Source organism: Mastacembelus armatus, chromosome 6 (genome assembly GCF_900324485.2).
Source record: "Mastacembelus armatus chromosome 6, fMasArm1.2, whole genome shotgun sequence".
NCBI classification, from domain to species: Eukaryota; Metazoa; Chordata; class Actinopteri; order Synbranchiformes; family Mastacembelidae; genus Mastacembelus; species Mastacembelus armatus.
The window spans coordinates 22,848,406-22,865,216 of NC_046638.1; the positions used below are offsets into that span (position 1 = coordinate 22,848,406).

At 38.3% G+C, this 16,811-nt stretch overlaps 2 protein-coding genes across 6 annotated transcripts; both read left to right on the plus strand.

The window, feature by feature from the left end:
- The first annotated feature begins 500 nt into the window (after positions 1 to 500).
- On the plus strand, positions 501 to 11,562 carry bmal2 (basic helix-loop-helix ARNT like 2). 5 transcript variants are annotated; one of them, XM_026311011.1, is made up of 17 exons: positions 501 to 803; positions 4,704 to 4,839; positions 4,942 to 4,995; positions 5,219 to 5,260; positions 5,419 to 5,576; positions 6,021 to 6,100; positions 6,368 to 6,460; positions 6,617 to 6,734; positions 6,818 to 6,967; positions 7,150 to 7,393; positions 7,603 to 7,709; positions 8,018 to 8,168; positions 8,255 to 8,325; positions 8,483 to 8,594; positions 8,736 to 8,826; positions 9,623 to 9,722; positions 9,854 to 11,562. In XM_026311011.1, exons 1-17 carry the CDS (start codon positions 746 to 748, stop codon positions 10,009 to 10,011), a joined length of 1,923 nt encoding a protein of 640 aa, XP_026166796.1. In that variant the 5' UTR covers positions 501 to 745; the 3' UTR covers positions 10,012 to 11,562. The 5 variants fall into 5 exon arrangements, with proteins under 5 accessions (XP_026166796.1, XP_026166797.1, XP_026166798.1 ...); XM_026311012.1 differs by having other exon boundaries at positions 8,513 to 8,594; XM_026311013.1 differs by having other exon boundaries at positions 5,419 to 5,516.
- A 1,486-nt stretch (positions 11,563 to 13,048) lies between these two features.
- LOC113132702 (guanylyl cyclase inhibitory protein) lies at positions 13,049 to 15,366 on the plus strand. Its single transcript, XM_026311016.1, has 5 exons — positions 13,049 to 13,150; positions 13,692 to 13,824; positions 13,956 to 14,105; positions 14,222 to 14,327; positions 14,778 to 15,366. The coding sequence occupies exons 1-5, from the start codon at positions 13,059 to 13,061 to the stop codon at positions 14,912 to 14,914; spliced, it is 618 nt and encodes a 205-aa protein (XP_026166801.1). The 5' UTR covers positions 13,049 to 13,058; the 3' UTR covers positions 14,915 to 15,366.
- The last annotated feature ends 1,445 nt before the right edge of the window (positions 15,367 to 16,811 follow it).

The window sequence follows — 16,811 nt, forward strand, 5'->3', positions numbered from 1 at the left end:
GAATCCGTTCATTATCAATAATCGTTATCAATAATCAATAATCAATAATTATCAATAATCACCGAAGGGAAATTCAAGTGATCTTGTAGTAAAACATATTAAATAAATCAGATCCAGTCCACTTCATATTGATTATTTAATACAATACAATAGCCTGATGGAAAAATACTTGGGCCTATATATACACACAACTAATACAAGCATTACAAATGCGCACATTTGTTAGAAAAACCTACGTAAAAAACGTCGTAAGGTTTACGTTTGCGTAAATCTTAATCCAATTTACGCTAAAAAGAATCCACCTTCCGTATTTATTCATCACTTTCTTTTATGCTTTTTATTGGAGAAATATGTGGTTCTAGATAACTTTAAATCCTTAAAGAAAACTTTTTGAATTGTTTCATGTGATTGAAATAGGTTCTATCAGCCATATGGATGGAAACAATGTTTGAATGGACCAGAAAGGTGAAGCAGCCGCGGTGACTCCGGTAAACCGGTAGGAGGAGTCCTGTCTTCCGCGGCTCCCCCAGATCTCCACACTGTCCAATTTACAGCTCGCGCTGTTATCTTCTAGGTTTTTCTTCATCTAGGAAAACAAGCAGTTGTACAACACTTCAGCTTCCTTTCAGGCTCGGTGTCACGGGCATTGCTATTTAACACAGCAACATCTTGGGGTAGTCGACCGCTTTATCCATGCATTGGAGTCCCGAGCTCCAGCGCACCGGCTCCGGCTCCGGCTTCAGCCATGTCGGCCAGGGATACGTCGGCTGGCACCGGTGACAGGGCGGAAGGTGAACCGGCAGGTAAGTAAAAAACACCACAAATGCTTTGTATGAATATGAATGCTGACAGTGGGCAAGCTAACAAAGCTGTGACGTTGAGATAATCCTGCCAAGACAGACGCAGCGCGATATTTTCTTGGACTGTTTTTCACCGGTTGACAGTACTAACTTCGCGCTAATCTAAAACTAGGTCACTAGATCAGTAGAGCAAAGTCGCCATTTACGGCGTTTATATACCAGTGTGCGGTGTTTTGTCACGGTGCTAACGTGTTTGGTGGACGATGACTTTAATCCAACTCGCAATGAGGCACAATAATCGTATTTATGTGTAAACTGTTTGTGTTTGTGTAGTGTCTGTGCTAGCCGTGTAGTGTTAGCTTAGCAGCGGTAGCACGGCCTGTTTCACGGGGCGGGACTCTGAAACCGCTCGGTTCGGTTTGAGGTGGTTTTACAGCCATGACAGTTTGTCACCGTGGATATGTTAAAGATTGCAGTAGTCCCAGGTTTCCCACAGAGCTGGTGTCACGTTAATATTAAGCATTTCTGCTCGTTGTTGTTCAGGCCTAGTGACATATGTGGTCGCTCGACAAGCGGCTCAGCCGTTTATCCAAGATGAAGCCGGTGTTACTGTGCGTTAGAGGAGTAGTTACCATTTTCATGTTTTCACGGCGGCCCAGATACCAGTCCTGCCGGTCTATGATCGACCACAGAACGACTTCATCTACCGGCGGAATAGACGCAAGACTTGTTTGTAAACAGGTGTTTTCCTGTAAACATGAAACCGTGCTAGGCTGCGCTGAACTTTATTGTGGTTTACTGCATTACATTAGACCGACGAAAATGGCTTTAGGTTTTTAGGAGATGAGTTTTTAAAAATGTTTTTTGCTAAATGTATGTCCTGGTTTTAGGCACAAATACAAGGTTGACAATGAGGAGACATTCTTGGTGTAAATTGTGTCGTTGTGTTTTTAATACAATGCCTTTTGTGGCTTGTGTGGCGTCAGTGGTCGGACACGATAGTTACATAAAATGTAGGTCAAACAAGAGCATCATTAATTTTAGGTACTGGCTTTTGCGCTATTTCTTCTAGTATAGAGGAGTATAGAGAGATTTAGAAATATATAGGTGATAGTAGTGAATTGAATAATAAGGTACCGGTGCTTTCAGTTAACTACTGAGAAATTGTAACAGTTTAAGTCAAGTAACATGTATCTTATTCCATAACAAGAAAACATGACTGCTGCGGCGTTGGGGTGTACTGCTGCATATTTTTACAAAAAAGTTGCATGAAGCCTTTTGTGGCTAGAGTCATTGAAAGTGGAGCAGGTTTCACAAACCAAGCAAAGTGACTTGATAATAAAATAGGGTGCACTCAGCTGGACATGATGCTATTACAATAAAATTTGTTTCATGTCACAAACTAAAGTTGAATCAACAACACTATTGCGATAGAAGTATCTTAAAGCTGTATGACACAAAATTATATTATTAGTGTTGTTGATTATAATTAGCTAGTTAACAAGTCATGCCCTATTATTTAATAACAGAGCCATTTGTAATAGTCTGCTTTCCAGTACTCATTTATTTGTTTCTGCAGAATAGAAGCTAGAGGAGACCAGTGTTTATGTTGCCGTTCAAGAACATACTGTCTTTAATGATGAAGTAAAGTGATACAGTGACTGAGAGTAAATGCTGCTGTGGAAACAGTCAAAAACAAGGAGGGGAGCACTGGGAATTTCTGGATCAACTTTCACTGTGAATTACTTGTCTCAACATGCATGCAATTTCTAGTGTTTTTCCACAGGGCTCTTTATCTGTGCAGTATTACCAAAACTAGCCAGATCTTTTGAATTATGAGGGTGAGACATTATCTTGTTTTGTTTTGCTCCAAATTGCTCTCATCCCTACACTCCTCCGGTATGGCTGGTTCTGTAGTTTCATCATTGCTTGAACAGTCTTCAGTTGTAATTTGTTCTATTAGTTTTATTCCAACCCTAGTTAAAAAAGTTGGGACACTGTGTAAAATCTACATAAAAACAGAATGCAGTGATTTGAAAATCTCTTAAACCCATATTTTATTCATAGTAGTTAATAGAAATCATATCAAATGGTGAGGAAAATTATTCTGAAATTGTTCGACAACTTGTAGATGCAGATTTTCACAGATTCGTGAACTTCTGCCCAGCTTTACTTCTGTGAGACTCTGATCTGAAGATGCTCTTTTTATACTCAAGTTACTGACCTGTTGCCAATTAACCTAATCGGTTGCAAGACGTTCTTCCAGCTCTTCTTTAGTATCACTTACTTTTGCAGCTTTTTGTTGCCTCTGCCATCAATTAAACACTTTCCTTATTTTTTTCTTAAAATGGTACATTTTCTGTTTAAATATTCACTCTGTTTTCTGTGTTCTATGGTGAATAAAATATCAGTTTATGAGATTTGCAGATCATTGCCTTCTGTTATGTAGATTATACACAGCAATCCCCGCTTTTTTGGAATTGGGGTTTTATAATCTTTGCATGGACTCCCTTATTATCACAGTCACTTAACTAAGCTGCTGTCTGGGTGATCAAACCCATGTGCTAAGGTGGGATCTCTGCACTTCTGAATCGGACAATTGGCCTCAGGGAGCATTTTAGATTGTGAGCGTAGTGGTTTGTTGACTCACTTTTTGAGAAATTCCTTTGGTTTTGTGTAGAGTCCCTGCTTGTGATGTTCACTGAGCCAGTTTGTGGTAGATGCTTACAGGGATTAGTGTGTTGCTAACAGAGGCACTGTAGTGCTTTGGCAACATTGGTAATAAAATAGCTCAAACACCTATCTTTAGCTTTCCATTGCTATAATTTCCTGTTGCTTATCAGCTGATATGATTTATCAGCAACACTTAAATCAACCAATGACATCATTCAGGCTCTTTTCAGCATACCCCACCCTACAACTCACCTGCTGCAGTTTTACAAACCACACTCAGTCTTCATCATGAAGCTGTTGCATGATGTAGATCAGGTCACATTTGTCTGGCAACAGAATCAAATTTTTATTGGTTGCAAACACCTGTAAGAGTCAAAAACATTTCAAGTAGCTCTGTAGTTGTCAGAAAATTAATTTGATGCAGTTCTAGTAATTTTTTTTTTTTTTTTTTCATTTTTCAAGCAAAAACATTCACTGCAGTGTACTATCATCATCTCAAATCAGGTGTGAGGATTTGTAGCCCTCCTTTGTGTTATTTGATGGCAAACAAAATATCTGGGTGTTGGACTGTTAGTAAAAATATGAACATTAATTGAAAATAAAAATTGCGATGTCAATATGAAACAACTGGTTTCCATGACACCTATGTTGCTGCCAAATTATGTCCATGGAGGTCAGCAATAAAAATCAGATTGTTGCTGATCTGTTAATGGCTATGTGGGTCATAGGATCTGTGGAGCAGAGTAAAAATAGGTGGCGTGGATATCAGCTCCATTTGGTCCGTCTCGTGCCATTCTCTGAAGTTTCTCTCCCGTACGCTCACATACTTCGGAGGTCATGACCAAATCACAGTCTTGGCAGCTCCATGTCTTGCCAGAATAGATGATGTATGGAGGTAGTGGAGAGACAGAGACTAGGCAGTAGAGTTGCAGCATCTTGTCTGTAGTCTCAAAACACCTTCAACACAGCAGCTTGATGCTTTAGTTATCTTTTCACATGCCTGTATCCATTCTAATAAAGACATTTGTGGACAAACCACCATTTTATCGCACTGACATTGACATTGTGATTGAGTTTGAGCAGGCCTGTGGTGATGAACGGAGAAAGTGCTGACTGACAGATTTGAAGCCTGAAATACAAGAGTGCAAGGAAACATATTAAATTAAAAAATAAAATCAAGACCCCACCCGTTATGATCAGTTCCAGCTCAGTGTCTCTTCTGTGTTTCAGAGGATGTGCTGGTTGAGGAAAACCAGAGTAGTTCTATCTGTCTGCCCAGTGTAATGACCCCATCCTCAGCTGCTGCCATGTCTGTGAGCATACCCATGGACATGCCCCGGAAGCGCAAAGGCAGCACAGACAACCAGTGAGTATGGGCGTGATTACTTTAAGTTGGTTTAAAGAAAATCTTATAAAGCCAATTACTTCAATTGATACTATTATTGATGGTGGCTATTTTTTTCTTTAGGGATCCAAAATCCACTTCTGTCACTGATGCAGATATGGAAGATGACCAAGACAGGTACTCTGTGTAGAGCTGACATGAGTAATTGGTTAATAGATGAGCTAATAATCAGAAAAATATCAACTATTTTGTGAATTCATTTTATTTTGCAAGCAAAGCAGTTTGATCATGCCAGACATTTGGTTGCTCACCTGTTTATTGTGTGCATTTGATGTACATTTGTATATTGTTGCTTGGAATAAATATACATAAATTTCATATTTATGTTTCTTATCTATAGGTCAAATGGAGAGGATCAGCATATCAAAATCAAATGCTTCAGGTTGGTTATGTTGGATACAATCACATTTATTATATTCCTGTGTTCTTGTAATATCTGTCTTTAAATGTGGATTGGTGAAGTCCTCTAAACTTTACAATATGCTGTAAATTCAAAGCAGAACACTCCTTTAAAGGGTTTCTTCATTAATTTGTCTGCAGGGAACCACACAGCCAAATTGAAAAGAGAAGACGGGACAAAATGAACAACCTCATCGACAAGCTTTCAGCCATGATCCCGACTTGTAACCCCATGTCTCGTAAGCTGGACAAACTCACTGTGCTCAGAATGGCTGTGCAGCATCTCAAATCTCTCAAAGGTACAGAGCCAATAACTGGGCTTTGTAACTGACTGTTGAATCTGACTTCAGTTAATTAAGGGTTAATTCTGGCTTCTTGCAACTGAGATTAGTTAGATTTGTTATAAAACACTGTACCTGTGTCAAGATTCTCTGTTGTGTGCTGAAACATTTGAACTCAACAAGAAGTCCAGATGCTGTGATGCAGCTCTAAGAAAACATTGCACATTTCATTACAATAACATATACAGCACTTGGACACAAGAAACATTGTTATATGTTAAAGTCTTTCTGTGAAGAAATAAGCAGTCAGACAATCTGAGAGCTTGAATGTAATTGCGGATTCTTAACTTGAAACTCTGAAAATAAGATCCAGTTTTTAATAATAAAAATGAATCATCATTTAATATAATGTCCAAATACAATGTATTGATATGAGATTGTGTAATATGTTTGTATTTTTAGGTTCAGCAAGCTCCTTTTCTGAAGCTAACTACAAGCCATCGTTCCTTCCAGATGAAGAGCTTAAACACCTCGTTCTCATGGTATTGTTGACTGTGGAAGCTGACAATTAATGTGTTCACAATTTAAGAAACAGTCTCATGTAATGGAATGTGTTTTTATTTTTAAGATAATTACATTTTTTGCTAAGCCATCTTTGGACAATACAGTAACTTAGGGATATCCTAACATACAAAAAACACCCAAGCTATCTTTGTGTGTTTTTACTGCACATTATTATTATAACTCTTAAGCTATAAATATTTTAATCACTCTCCCCCTGTTCTCCCACATGTTTCTTTGTTGTGCAGGCTGCAGATGGGTTCCTGTTTGTAGTGGGCTGCGATCGTGGAAAAATAGTTTTTGTCTCAGAGTCCGTCACAAAGATATTAAATTATAGTCGGGTAACAAATTTACATTTGTTACTGTATTTGCAGATTGTATTTTGTTAAGTTTGTCAGCAGAAATTGTGTAGATGCAAAATGCTTTTGACATTTCTTTTTATCAGCATACTAACCTTGATTAGGTCCTGTTTGATGAGCTGTTTGTCATGTCTCTAGGCGGAGCTGATTGGACAGAGCCTGTTTGACTACATACACCCAAAGGACATGGGAAAAGTGAAAGAGCAGCTGTCAGCCTCTGAATTATACCCTCGTGAACGGCTAATAGATGCTAAAAGTAAAGCAGTTATTTATGTTTGTATGCTTATGTGTGAGCGTGTGAGATAGAGAGCACATTTGACATTCCTGTTGTGTCCTAAGCTGGTCTGCAGGTCCAGGCTGACCTCCCAGTTGGCGCAGCACGGCTGTGTTCAGGCGCACGCCGCTCTTTCTTCTGCCGTATGAAGTACAACAAAATTTCTGTCAAAGTGGAGGAGAAGGAATTTCAGGCGACCACTTCTAAAAAGAAAGGTAGGAAAATAATATAGCAGGTTACACAGCAGCTTGCCTGTACAGTCTAGGTTATTTTAGTTTAACAGCTAATATAATTTGTATCAGCTACAACATGAAATGTAAAAGAATGATTATATTTTGCTTTTATTTGTGTGCGCCATTTTTTGACATATGTGATTTGTGTCTGCATGTGGCTACAGAGTCACAGAAGTACTGCACAGTCCATTGTACAGGCTACATGCGCAGCTGGCCTACTAGCCAGTTTGGAGCAGAGGGGGAGGGCGAGGCAGACAAGCAGGTTAGCTCCCACTTCAGCTGCCTGGTTGCAGTGGGACGTGTCCACTCCCACTCATCTCCCCAGGCTAATGGAGAAGTCAGAGTTAAACCTACAGAGTTCATCACACGCTACGCCATGGATGGCAAATTCACCTTTGTTGATCAAAGGTAGAGTTAAATTTGAATGAGGGAGTAGTGGAGGAGGGTGCATGACATTTTTGACAGATTTCAAACATCTTTCATTGACATTTCTACCACCTTTGACAAACAAATGTTCATGTCATAGTGAAAACAAATGCTTACAGACTATTACATACAGAACTCTATTTCTGCTAAAACTACACATGGTTATTTAACTTTTTCCTTTCTTTCTGCAGAGCAACAACCATTCTTGGTTATCTTCCCCAAGAACTGCTTGGAACATCGTGCTATGAGTACTTCCATCAAGATGACTTACCACACTTAGCTGACAGACATAGAAAGGGTAAATTATATTTTTCAGGGACTTCATGGTGTTTATCTTTCTTCTAATCGTCTAGTTATCTTTATTGTTTTATTAACATTGCTCAGTACCTGCTAAGATGAAGACTACATATTTTAATTATGGAGCCTATATTTTAATTTACAGTATATATGCAATGTTGAAGAAGAGGTAAATCATGTATGGTTTCCTCATATTATGTTTACTGTTCCTGTGCTTCTAGTGTTCTCTGCCTTAAGCAGATGATACTGATGTTTTATTTTCCTCCTTTTAGTCCTCTAACTCTTCATGTCACTGCTTCTTCTCCACAGTGCTGCGGAGTAAAGAGAAAATAGAGACAAACTGCTATAAGTTCAAAACAAAATATGGCTCATTTGTCACACTGCAAAGTCAGTGGTTTAGTTTTGTAAATCCCTGGACCAAAGAAGTAGAATACATAGTGTCAACTAACACAGTCATATCGTGAGTATATGCTTCTTTCTCTTTGTGCATTACCTTAATACCTTTGTACCTGAGATATATGAACCAATCTCTCATCCCATAACAAGGTATGATCACAGTCGAACAAGTCGATCTGGAAACAAGTCTGAACAGTCGGGAAATTTCAAGACTTCTCAAGGTCAGTTGAAATGGGATGTTTAAAAAAAAATGTAGATATGATCTCATTGATATCTCTGATGTGCCATTATGCTCTAAAATGCCAACTGTGAAGTCACAGCACAGTGTAAAGAATATGTTTTCTATTCTGTCACACTTTACTTTGTTTCTGTTAAAAGATGACAAAAAGTCCCTTCCAATTATACCAGGCATCTCCACCACACCAGGAACTATGATTTATGCTGGAAGCATAGGGACCCAGATTGCCAATGAGCTGCTGGATTTCAACAGGTGCAGCCTCATGAAAATAGAACATGTCCTCTTTACTTTTTGTAACAGATATAATTCTTTTCAATCCATATACACAGATGCATTAATTTTAGAATTACAATTAAAATGCTTATTGGTTCATTTGTGTCTGTTCTGCTTTAGGATGAACTCCTCACCTTCCAGTGGTAACGTCAGCCCGTTCAGTCTACCACAGGATAAATCTCCACAAACTCACAGTCAAGTCAGCAACAATGTAGGTTTCTGTACATGGAAATGTTCATGTCCCAGTTGTTAATGAGGTGGAAAAGCCCACAGCTTAAACTTGAAAATTTTGCTTTAATTGCATGAAACCTCCAAGACTAGCTCCGTGCAAAAGGGCTTACTTAAAAAAACGATCATGTATGTTTACCGATTTTAAGTCTATTTTAGACTATACTTTTTATATTGCTTCCTAGTGGCAATGATGTTTTCAAAAGCTGTTTAGTCAACTTACTTCAGTTTTATGTGAACAGTAAAAATTCAATTCAATTTATTTGTATAGCACCAAATCACAATACAAATCACCTCAAGGCACTTTACAAAATTCCTATCACTACCTGCGAAAGGTGTGAATTTTATCTGAAAATTTATATTTGCAGTAGTAGAAGTAGACAAATGGGGAGGAATTTCCATAATATGCTAAATATTTTATATGAAATGAAACAATAAACATTATCCACTGAAGTTTACAACTGCTTAGTAGTTTCCCTGTAATAATTTTATTTATTTATTTATTTTCTTTGCACAAAAGACCTTTACAAATATGGGAGCTGCCTAAATTGCTTGAATATGTCTGGCAATTTTTTTTTTTTTTTTTTTTTTTTTTTTTTTAAGTGGCATACAAGCCAAAACATGAAGCAGTCACAGCTGTATGTACTTTGAAATTATGGTGAAGTCTCTCCATAGTTTGAAAGGCATAATTTCACCAGCACAGATTTGATCCTCATTTTTTCCCCTCTTGACTGAACTTCTGCCATGTTGCTGCTAAGGATATAATTATTGGTCTTTAGGTGCCAAATGGAGAAGCAACAGATATGGAGATTCCAGGAAAGTCCAGTTCAGATGATGATCCCCAGGGAGCCGCTTTCTCAGGAGCAGAAACACTTATGGGTACTTTTCCTAATCCTGATAAATAGCTTATTTATCATTTTTAATGTAGAATGATGTTTAATTATTTCCTGTTTCCTCTTACAACCTGTATTTTTGTTTTTCCCCCACTCTCTCACTTCATCTCACCTCAGGGGAGAATTCCCAGCTGGATTTGGACAGTGTGGTTGGACCAGGCCTTAGTAGCCTTAGCAACGATGAAGCAGCCATGGCCGTGATCATGAGCCTCCTAGAGACGGACACAAACTTAGGCGAGGCTGTGGACTTTGCAGGGACACACTGGTCTTTATAGAATCTACTGTCCCAGTGTGATGCTGTAGCACACTGGAAAACACTTGGACCATCACTTTTTCAATTACAAGAACTGCTTGAATGCTTACTCCAAGATGCAGCGTTCTTTTCTTTTTTTTTTCTTTTTTTTTTTAAAGACTTTATTTATTAGTTAGGTTTTTCCATATAAGCTGAGTAGTGTTTGGGTGGGTGCTCTAACAGGGAGCAGGATCGATGACAACAATGGACACGTGCTTTCCCTCTTCAGAAGGAGGATGTGCCTATAAAGCCTTACAGTGGTCTGCCTGCCCTGAAACGTTGTTCCTCACTGCTTTTCTCACATCCACTGTCATCCTCTGTTTAACTGAAGAGGCCGGATGAGGTTGAAGTACCCATGAATTCATATGATAGAGACATGACGTACATCGTGGTGGCTTGGTTCTCCTGCTTATATTTTCTCTGCTCCAACTACATTTGAACAACGGTTTGGAATGATGATGCAAAAAATGCACTGAACCGATTTTGTGTTTTTTAAAGGTTATGCTTTGATTAGGTACTGTATGTTTCATTAAAATGCAAGGGAGAAATCTTGATAACGTGGCCCATGTCTGTGACCCCTCAGGATTCAATCTATAGGTGGCCAGCGTACCACGGAAGACCACACTTCCATAACCTCTGACTTTGAGAGTCACCTAATGATGTGCCACTCAGAGAATTTCTCTTGTCAGTATCTGAACATTTTCAATGGAAACAGCCCAGCAACCTCTCTTGTACACTTACTTGAACATACTGTATTATGTGTACATTTGGTATTATTGCAAATACCTTGTCTTCAGGCCATATATGTCTTAAAGGGATAGTTTGCATAGGAAGACTATTTTCAGGTCTTTGTATGTACACTTTTACAAACTTCCCTGGATTTTATTTGCCCCAGCTCTAAACATTTAACATTACTTCTTCATAAATGTTTTGAGAGCACCCAGTTTTTCATTAACACTATAGTGCTACATCGGGCAATGCACAACAGCATTTCGCATGTGCTGAAATAGTTCAGGCTGAACAGCAAATCCATTCACACAACTGACATTTTATTACACATTTTGAGGTTGAGTCCAATGGTCGAAGCGATAACTCAGGAAGTAATGGAAACAAAGCTGCCCCATGTAAACATGACAGTACAGTTTGTAACTGTAGCAGTATTTTGTCCTCCAGTTCAAGTTTTACATACTTGCCCACATACTGTACTTTGTATGTGGTGTATTGAGTCTGTGTTCTTACACTTACTGTCTGAAGGAAAGCCATAGCTTTAGCTGTTTTTCATGTACTATTATGCACTGACAGTCTTTCAAAAGCCGTTTGTTTTTTTGTACCTATCAGACATACAGTGTTGTTGTGTACCTGCATAAATTAAGGGATTTTGCTATACAGAGCTGTCATTCCATAACTTCTAAACTTTCAGGCATGTCCCTTTGTCTGTCCATGTAATTATCACTGCAATGTCATGAATGACTCAAACAAACACTATAAGATATAAAATATCCTGTTGTGATGAAATGAAGCTTTGCTAATGCAAGATAATACAGACTATGTTTCAATGAGTGAAATATAAAGTACAAATGGTATTGCCTGGCTTAAAACATAGGGAGTATGGTACTTAGGTATTGTGGTACACTTCCGGTGTTTAAAGATATAAAGAATTAACCTTTGTCAACATGTAAGTATGATAAAGTCTATATATTCCAGATACCAGTTGAACACTGCTGAAATATCATAGGGACTGAATGAACAGCAAAGTCATTACATGTTGACATGTATTATTATTAGTTTTGTTAGTTTATTTTTTTAACACATTGTCAGACATATCCACCCGAAGTTGTTAATACCAGTCAATCAAAACAAAGCACTTCTGTCATTGTTCACATGCACAATATATGAAACTGTAGTTATTATTATGCCATGCCATTGTTCATATTGCTAACTGGGCCATGAGTTTTATTCACTTCTTGAGGACTGTTAAGATTTTACTCTAAAGAACTTTGGTTTCAAAGATAAAAAAGGTTGTTGTGAATCGTGAATACTCTCTTTTCTGTCTGATGCTTGAATTATGAGGAGTCGGTGAAAGGAGCAGCTGAACTGACAAAGACACTCCTGCCTGTGTCCGAAGTGCCTTTGGACATTTCTGCTCGGACACACAATAAACCTGTGTTGCATGTGGAGACCACCTCCTGCTTGAAAGGAGGGCCAAAAGGTTGAATCATTGGATTAACTTGACACAACATGGCATGCTGTTCACATCGTGAATGAGGTGGAAGGTTGTTCGCAGATGAAACAGGAGCTGTACATGATGGCTTCAGCACTCACTACCTAACCAAACAAGCCCATCTATGGAGTCATGTCATAGATGTACGCTGGTCCTTTTTAAAGGCAAAAAAAGTCCACTATTTTTTTTTTTTTTTTTTTTCATCCTGTTCTTCTTGTTCGATCATTGTACGGTTATAGTTGTAATTTCCCCGGAGAGCTAAAATGTTGCTCTCACCTTATTTGGTGGTGACAAACTTTGCTAAGGCAAAGAGGTTGCATATTTGCTTCTGTCTCCATTTAAAATAAAAAAGTAGATTTTGTAAACTTAGGGAGCATTATGTTCTGATTGCGTGCTCCGCTCTATGTTTGGTCTCTTGTATCATTTATTGTTATATTAGTTTTTTGAAATGTGTGGCATCAAAATTTAAGGCAGACAGCCAACTGTCACTTATCTTATCTTAACCATTTGGATCAGAATCAGAAATATCAAATCAGTTTTAAAGCAGCTACAATCTATATATCAAGCTCTTTCCATTTTTATTCCTCAGTTTTCTGTTGATTAAGAAATAGCAACCCTCTGTTTACATAATTACATTTACCTTCTTCTGCAAGTGGGTGTACATACAACCTTGCTTACTGGGCCCCCTCTGAGGAGATTAGCTTTGTGTAATTTGGATAGTGTGTGATCAAGTCGTGCTTGGTGCAATTAAGAGAGTATGGCATAAGCTGGGATTTGTTGTGCATATAAAGTCAGTATTGAATGCAGAGATGTTGCTCCTTCTTTACAGAATGGGCCAAGTGGCTAGCCTACCTTGTAGGAGAGGAAACTGTTATATCACAGAGCTGTACGAATGGTTTAGGTAAGATTTGGGCCTTTGAATTTTCTACAGTATAAGTCTTGGTAACAGCATTTGTAATTTATGTTCAGGTAGCAAGTGCCTGTTGGAGTAAGTGAAAGGAGAGTAGCAATAGAAAACTGCAGATTACTTGTGAAACTACTTTTAAAAGGTTTATTATGAAGTGCCATTTTGTTATTTATGTTGTTTTACAGAAAAACAAATTGTTTTTGTGATTCTTGTTGTTTTGGGTTATTGTCTATATTGTTTGTTTTGCTGCGTGAGCTGTTGCAGAAACCTACGGAATAGTGTCCTTAGCCCTACTTTATTTCCATGACTGCACACTGCTGCTTAGCTTTACTTTGCTGTTGTAGTAAAACAGTTCAAAATGATCTGTCCTAATTATCTTAGCTCTGATCCCACGGTGTTATAAACAAACGTGTAATCTCCACAGACAGAGAATGGGTTGACCTTAATTCTCAGTGTAAAGGACATATTTCACCTACTCCAAAACTGACCCTTCAATTACAACTGAAACATTTATCCTGCATATTTTCTTTGATAGAAAGTTTATTACTGAATGTCCAAGTGGGTTGATCACTCTTCATGAGTTTCAAAGGCATTTCTGCAATGGAACAGTGGGCAGTGAGTCATCTGAGTATGCAGAGCAGATATTCCGCACACTGGACAATAATGGGGTAAGCAAATTACTCTGAATGGCACTATACTTGTTAACAGTGCATCTTAAAAACAATGAAGAGAAATCCCAGTATCAAACAAAGATGTCAATGAGTTGTTTTTTTTTTTTGTTGTTGTTTTTTTCATCTAGGATGGGGTGGTTGATTTCCGAGAGTACGTCATGGCCATCAGCATGCTTATTGAGGGTTCAGCTGTGGAGAAATTATGCTGGTCCTTCAAACTCTATGACAAAGATAAAGATGGAGCCATTTCAAGAGAGGAAATGCTTGAGATCATGAAGGTGTGTAGGTGTGGAAGACTGAGTGTGTCCAAAGCAAAGGGAGATCACACATTTCAAGCTTACTTGTCATGAGATGCCACCATAGGTGTTACATGTGTATTTCCTTCTGTTCACAGGCTGTTTATAAGATGAGTGTAGCTGCTGCTTTAACAGAACCCAGCCCCCTCACAGCTGAAGAATGTACCAACAGGATATTTGTGAGATTAGATAAAGACAATAACGGTGAGAACACTATTTCCCCCTTCTGTTTGAAATCACAGTGCAGTGTTATTTCAGCTTGGAACAATGGCTGTCACATTCACTAACACAGTCATAGTGCAGTGCAGTGTGCAGTGTGTGTTTTTTCCTGCAATAAATTGCCCTGACAGGGTTAATTGCTGTGTTTTTGAAGAACTATTCAATGTGGAAAAAACAATGGAATTTGTTTTCCAATCATCTGTATGCATTTTAAGACTATGTGGATCCATGATGACTCAGACAAAGAAATAAAAAAGGAGGAACGGAAAAACTGAATCTGCAAAATCCTAAGTGGCTATTAAGTTATTATCCCAAAGTCTTTATAGCAATTCTAAAAACAACAAGGTTTCTGAGAGGCAACCGAACAAAATAATGTTAATAGAATGTCCTCTGTTTTTGTGTCTCTGGTGTCCCCTGTCCTTGTTATGGCTGAAGCTGTCATCAGTCTGGAGGAATTTATAGAGGGAGCACTGGATGATGACTGGATCAGAAAGATGCTGGAATGTGACCCCAGCACAGTGAAGGTGGAGAGGCCACTGAGGAGGGCCACTGCTCTGGGGACCCAAGGTTGACTTGCAGTTTCAAATTCAATTCACCAGGTGCAGAGAGATGAACCAGTTTGACCTGATGTTTCCAGGAATCATTTGCTGCAACAATTGATATCACTGTCTGTGTGTATGTTTTCTGCTGTTTGATTTAATGCATAAACCTACTATGGTTTTGTTGGTCACAACAGTAGATGGAGAGTACAGTAGGCTACATTTAGGCAAAAACTGTACTTAACTACAACCTTGAAGTACTTGACTGGCAAAGTGCATTTGGAGACAAATTGAGTGTTAATTTTCAATGGTTCTTGTCCATCTTGCTGTTAATATTGCTGTGCTTTCACTTGAATAAAACCATGGGACCTTAACTTGCACTATAGGTGGATTGGAGACTTCCACCACTGACATGTATAGACCACTTGATGGCGTCTGTGCTTCTTTAAAACTGACACACAGGAACTTCCCAGACTCCCTAAGGAATACGCTGCTTTCAAGGTTTCTGCAAAAACATGGAATATATCCTGCAGTGTCAACTTAAATGCAAAGGAAACAAGTGTTGTGTCCGGAAACGACAATTCACTGTGGCTGTTCCTGGTTAGTTTTCATACAGGTAAACGGAAAAATAAGGACTCAACACTTTAAGTGTATTTGTTGTGTCCTGTTGGTTGTTGTCAAAAGTGTATGGTTTGATCCAGCACGATGCTCTCGTGTCGAAAACCTCTGGAATGGCATCTGTGCAGACTCAGACTGGCAGAGGACCTGATTATTACCATATAAGTTTTGTATCTCCAAAAAAATCAGAGAAGTACACATTAAAACAGTATTTTTATTTTTTGAACATAAGGATAAGAATATATATCATATAGTGAATTTATTAATCATCTGTGGTAAATTCCATATACATGCATGTCAATTTTTCAAGATTTCCCCCAACTTTGCTACTTTTCTACATGAGTTTCAAATGTATATTCAATCCTTATCACTCATTCACACCAAAAAGAGTGGAAAAACTGAAAATATAAAATTATTTTTTTAAAAGCGGAATGAAATGTAAAGATGTGTTCATTTTCTTTTTGCTATAATGTAAATACTTATGCCTATTGAGAGGTTGAGTCATGGGACAATTGGAGTTTAGTTTCTAGTTTTTAGGTCAAAACGTTTCACTACTCATCCAAGTAGCTTCATCAGTCTGAGAGAAAACTGGTCTGGAACCTCCAACTTATCCTTCAGGTTGGTTTCACTCCACCCCTAGTCCCATAGGCTCATTAGGTGAGCTATGTAAATCAGGTGAGAGTCATTAGACCCACACTCCTGAGTTGGTTTGACTTCACACCTGGTCTGAATAGGCTCCTTAGGTGAACAATAGAAGTGAGCTCAGGTGAGGGTCGTTAGGATCTAATGGTGGACTCGTGATCTGTCTGTGTCCTCTTTTTATTTTATTTTATTTTTATCTTATCCATATATTTGCAAAGTTATAATTGCAATTGCAAATTCAGTTTATTTTATCTTATATATTTGGCACATTTGTTATTGTTATTTTTTTTAATTTATTTTTAGTTTTATTCTTTTCATCTCATTTAATTTTACCTAAATTGTTATGTGTATGTTAACTGAGGTCATGGACAGTGGTGCAAGCATTTCACTGCATATCATACTGTGTATGTGACAAATAATATTTGAATTTGAATTTTGAATTTGAATCCCTGGAAGACATTTGATGTGTTCCTAAATTTCCTGGGAACGGATGAAAGGGCAGCCTGGTAGACTGAAGACAGGTTAAGGGAGGGTTTTTCCACTTGAACAAATGTAGCTTCTCTGACCCCTCTCTCAGACCATCTATCTTCTCTGTCCAAAATATGTACATCACTGTCTTCAAAAGAGTGTCCTGTTTCCTTTAAATGGAGGTGCACAGCTGTCCTGAGGA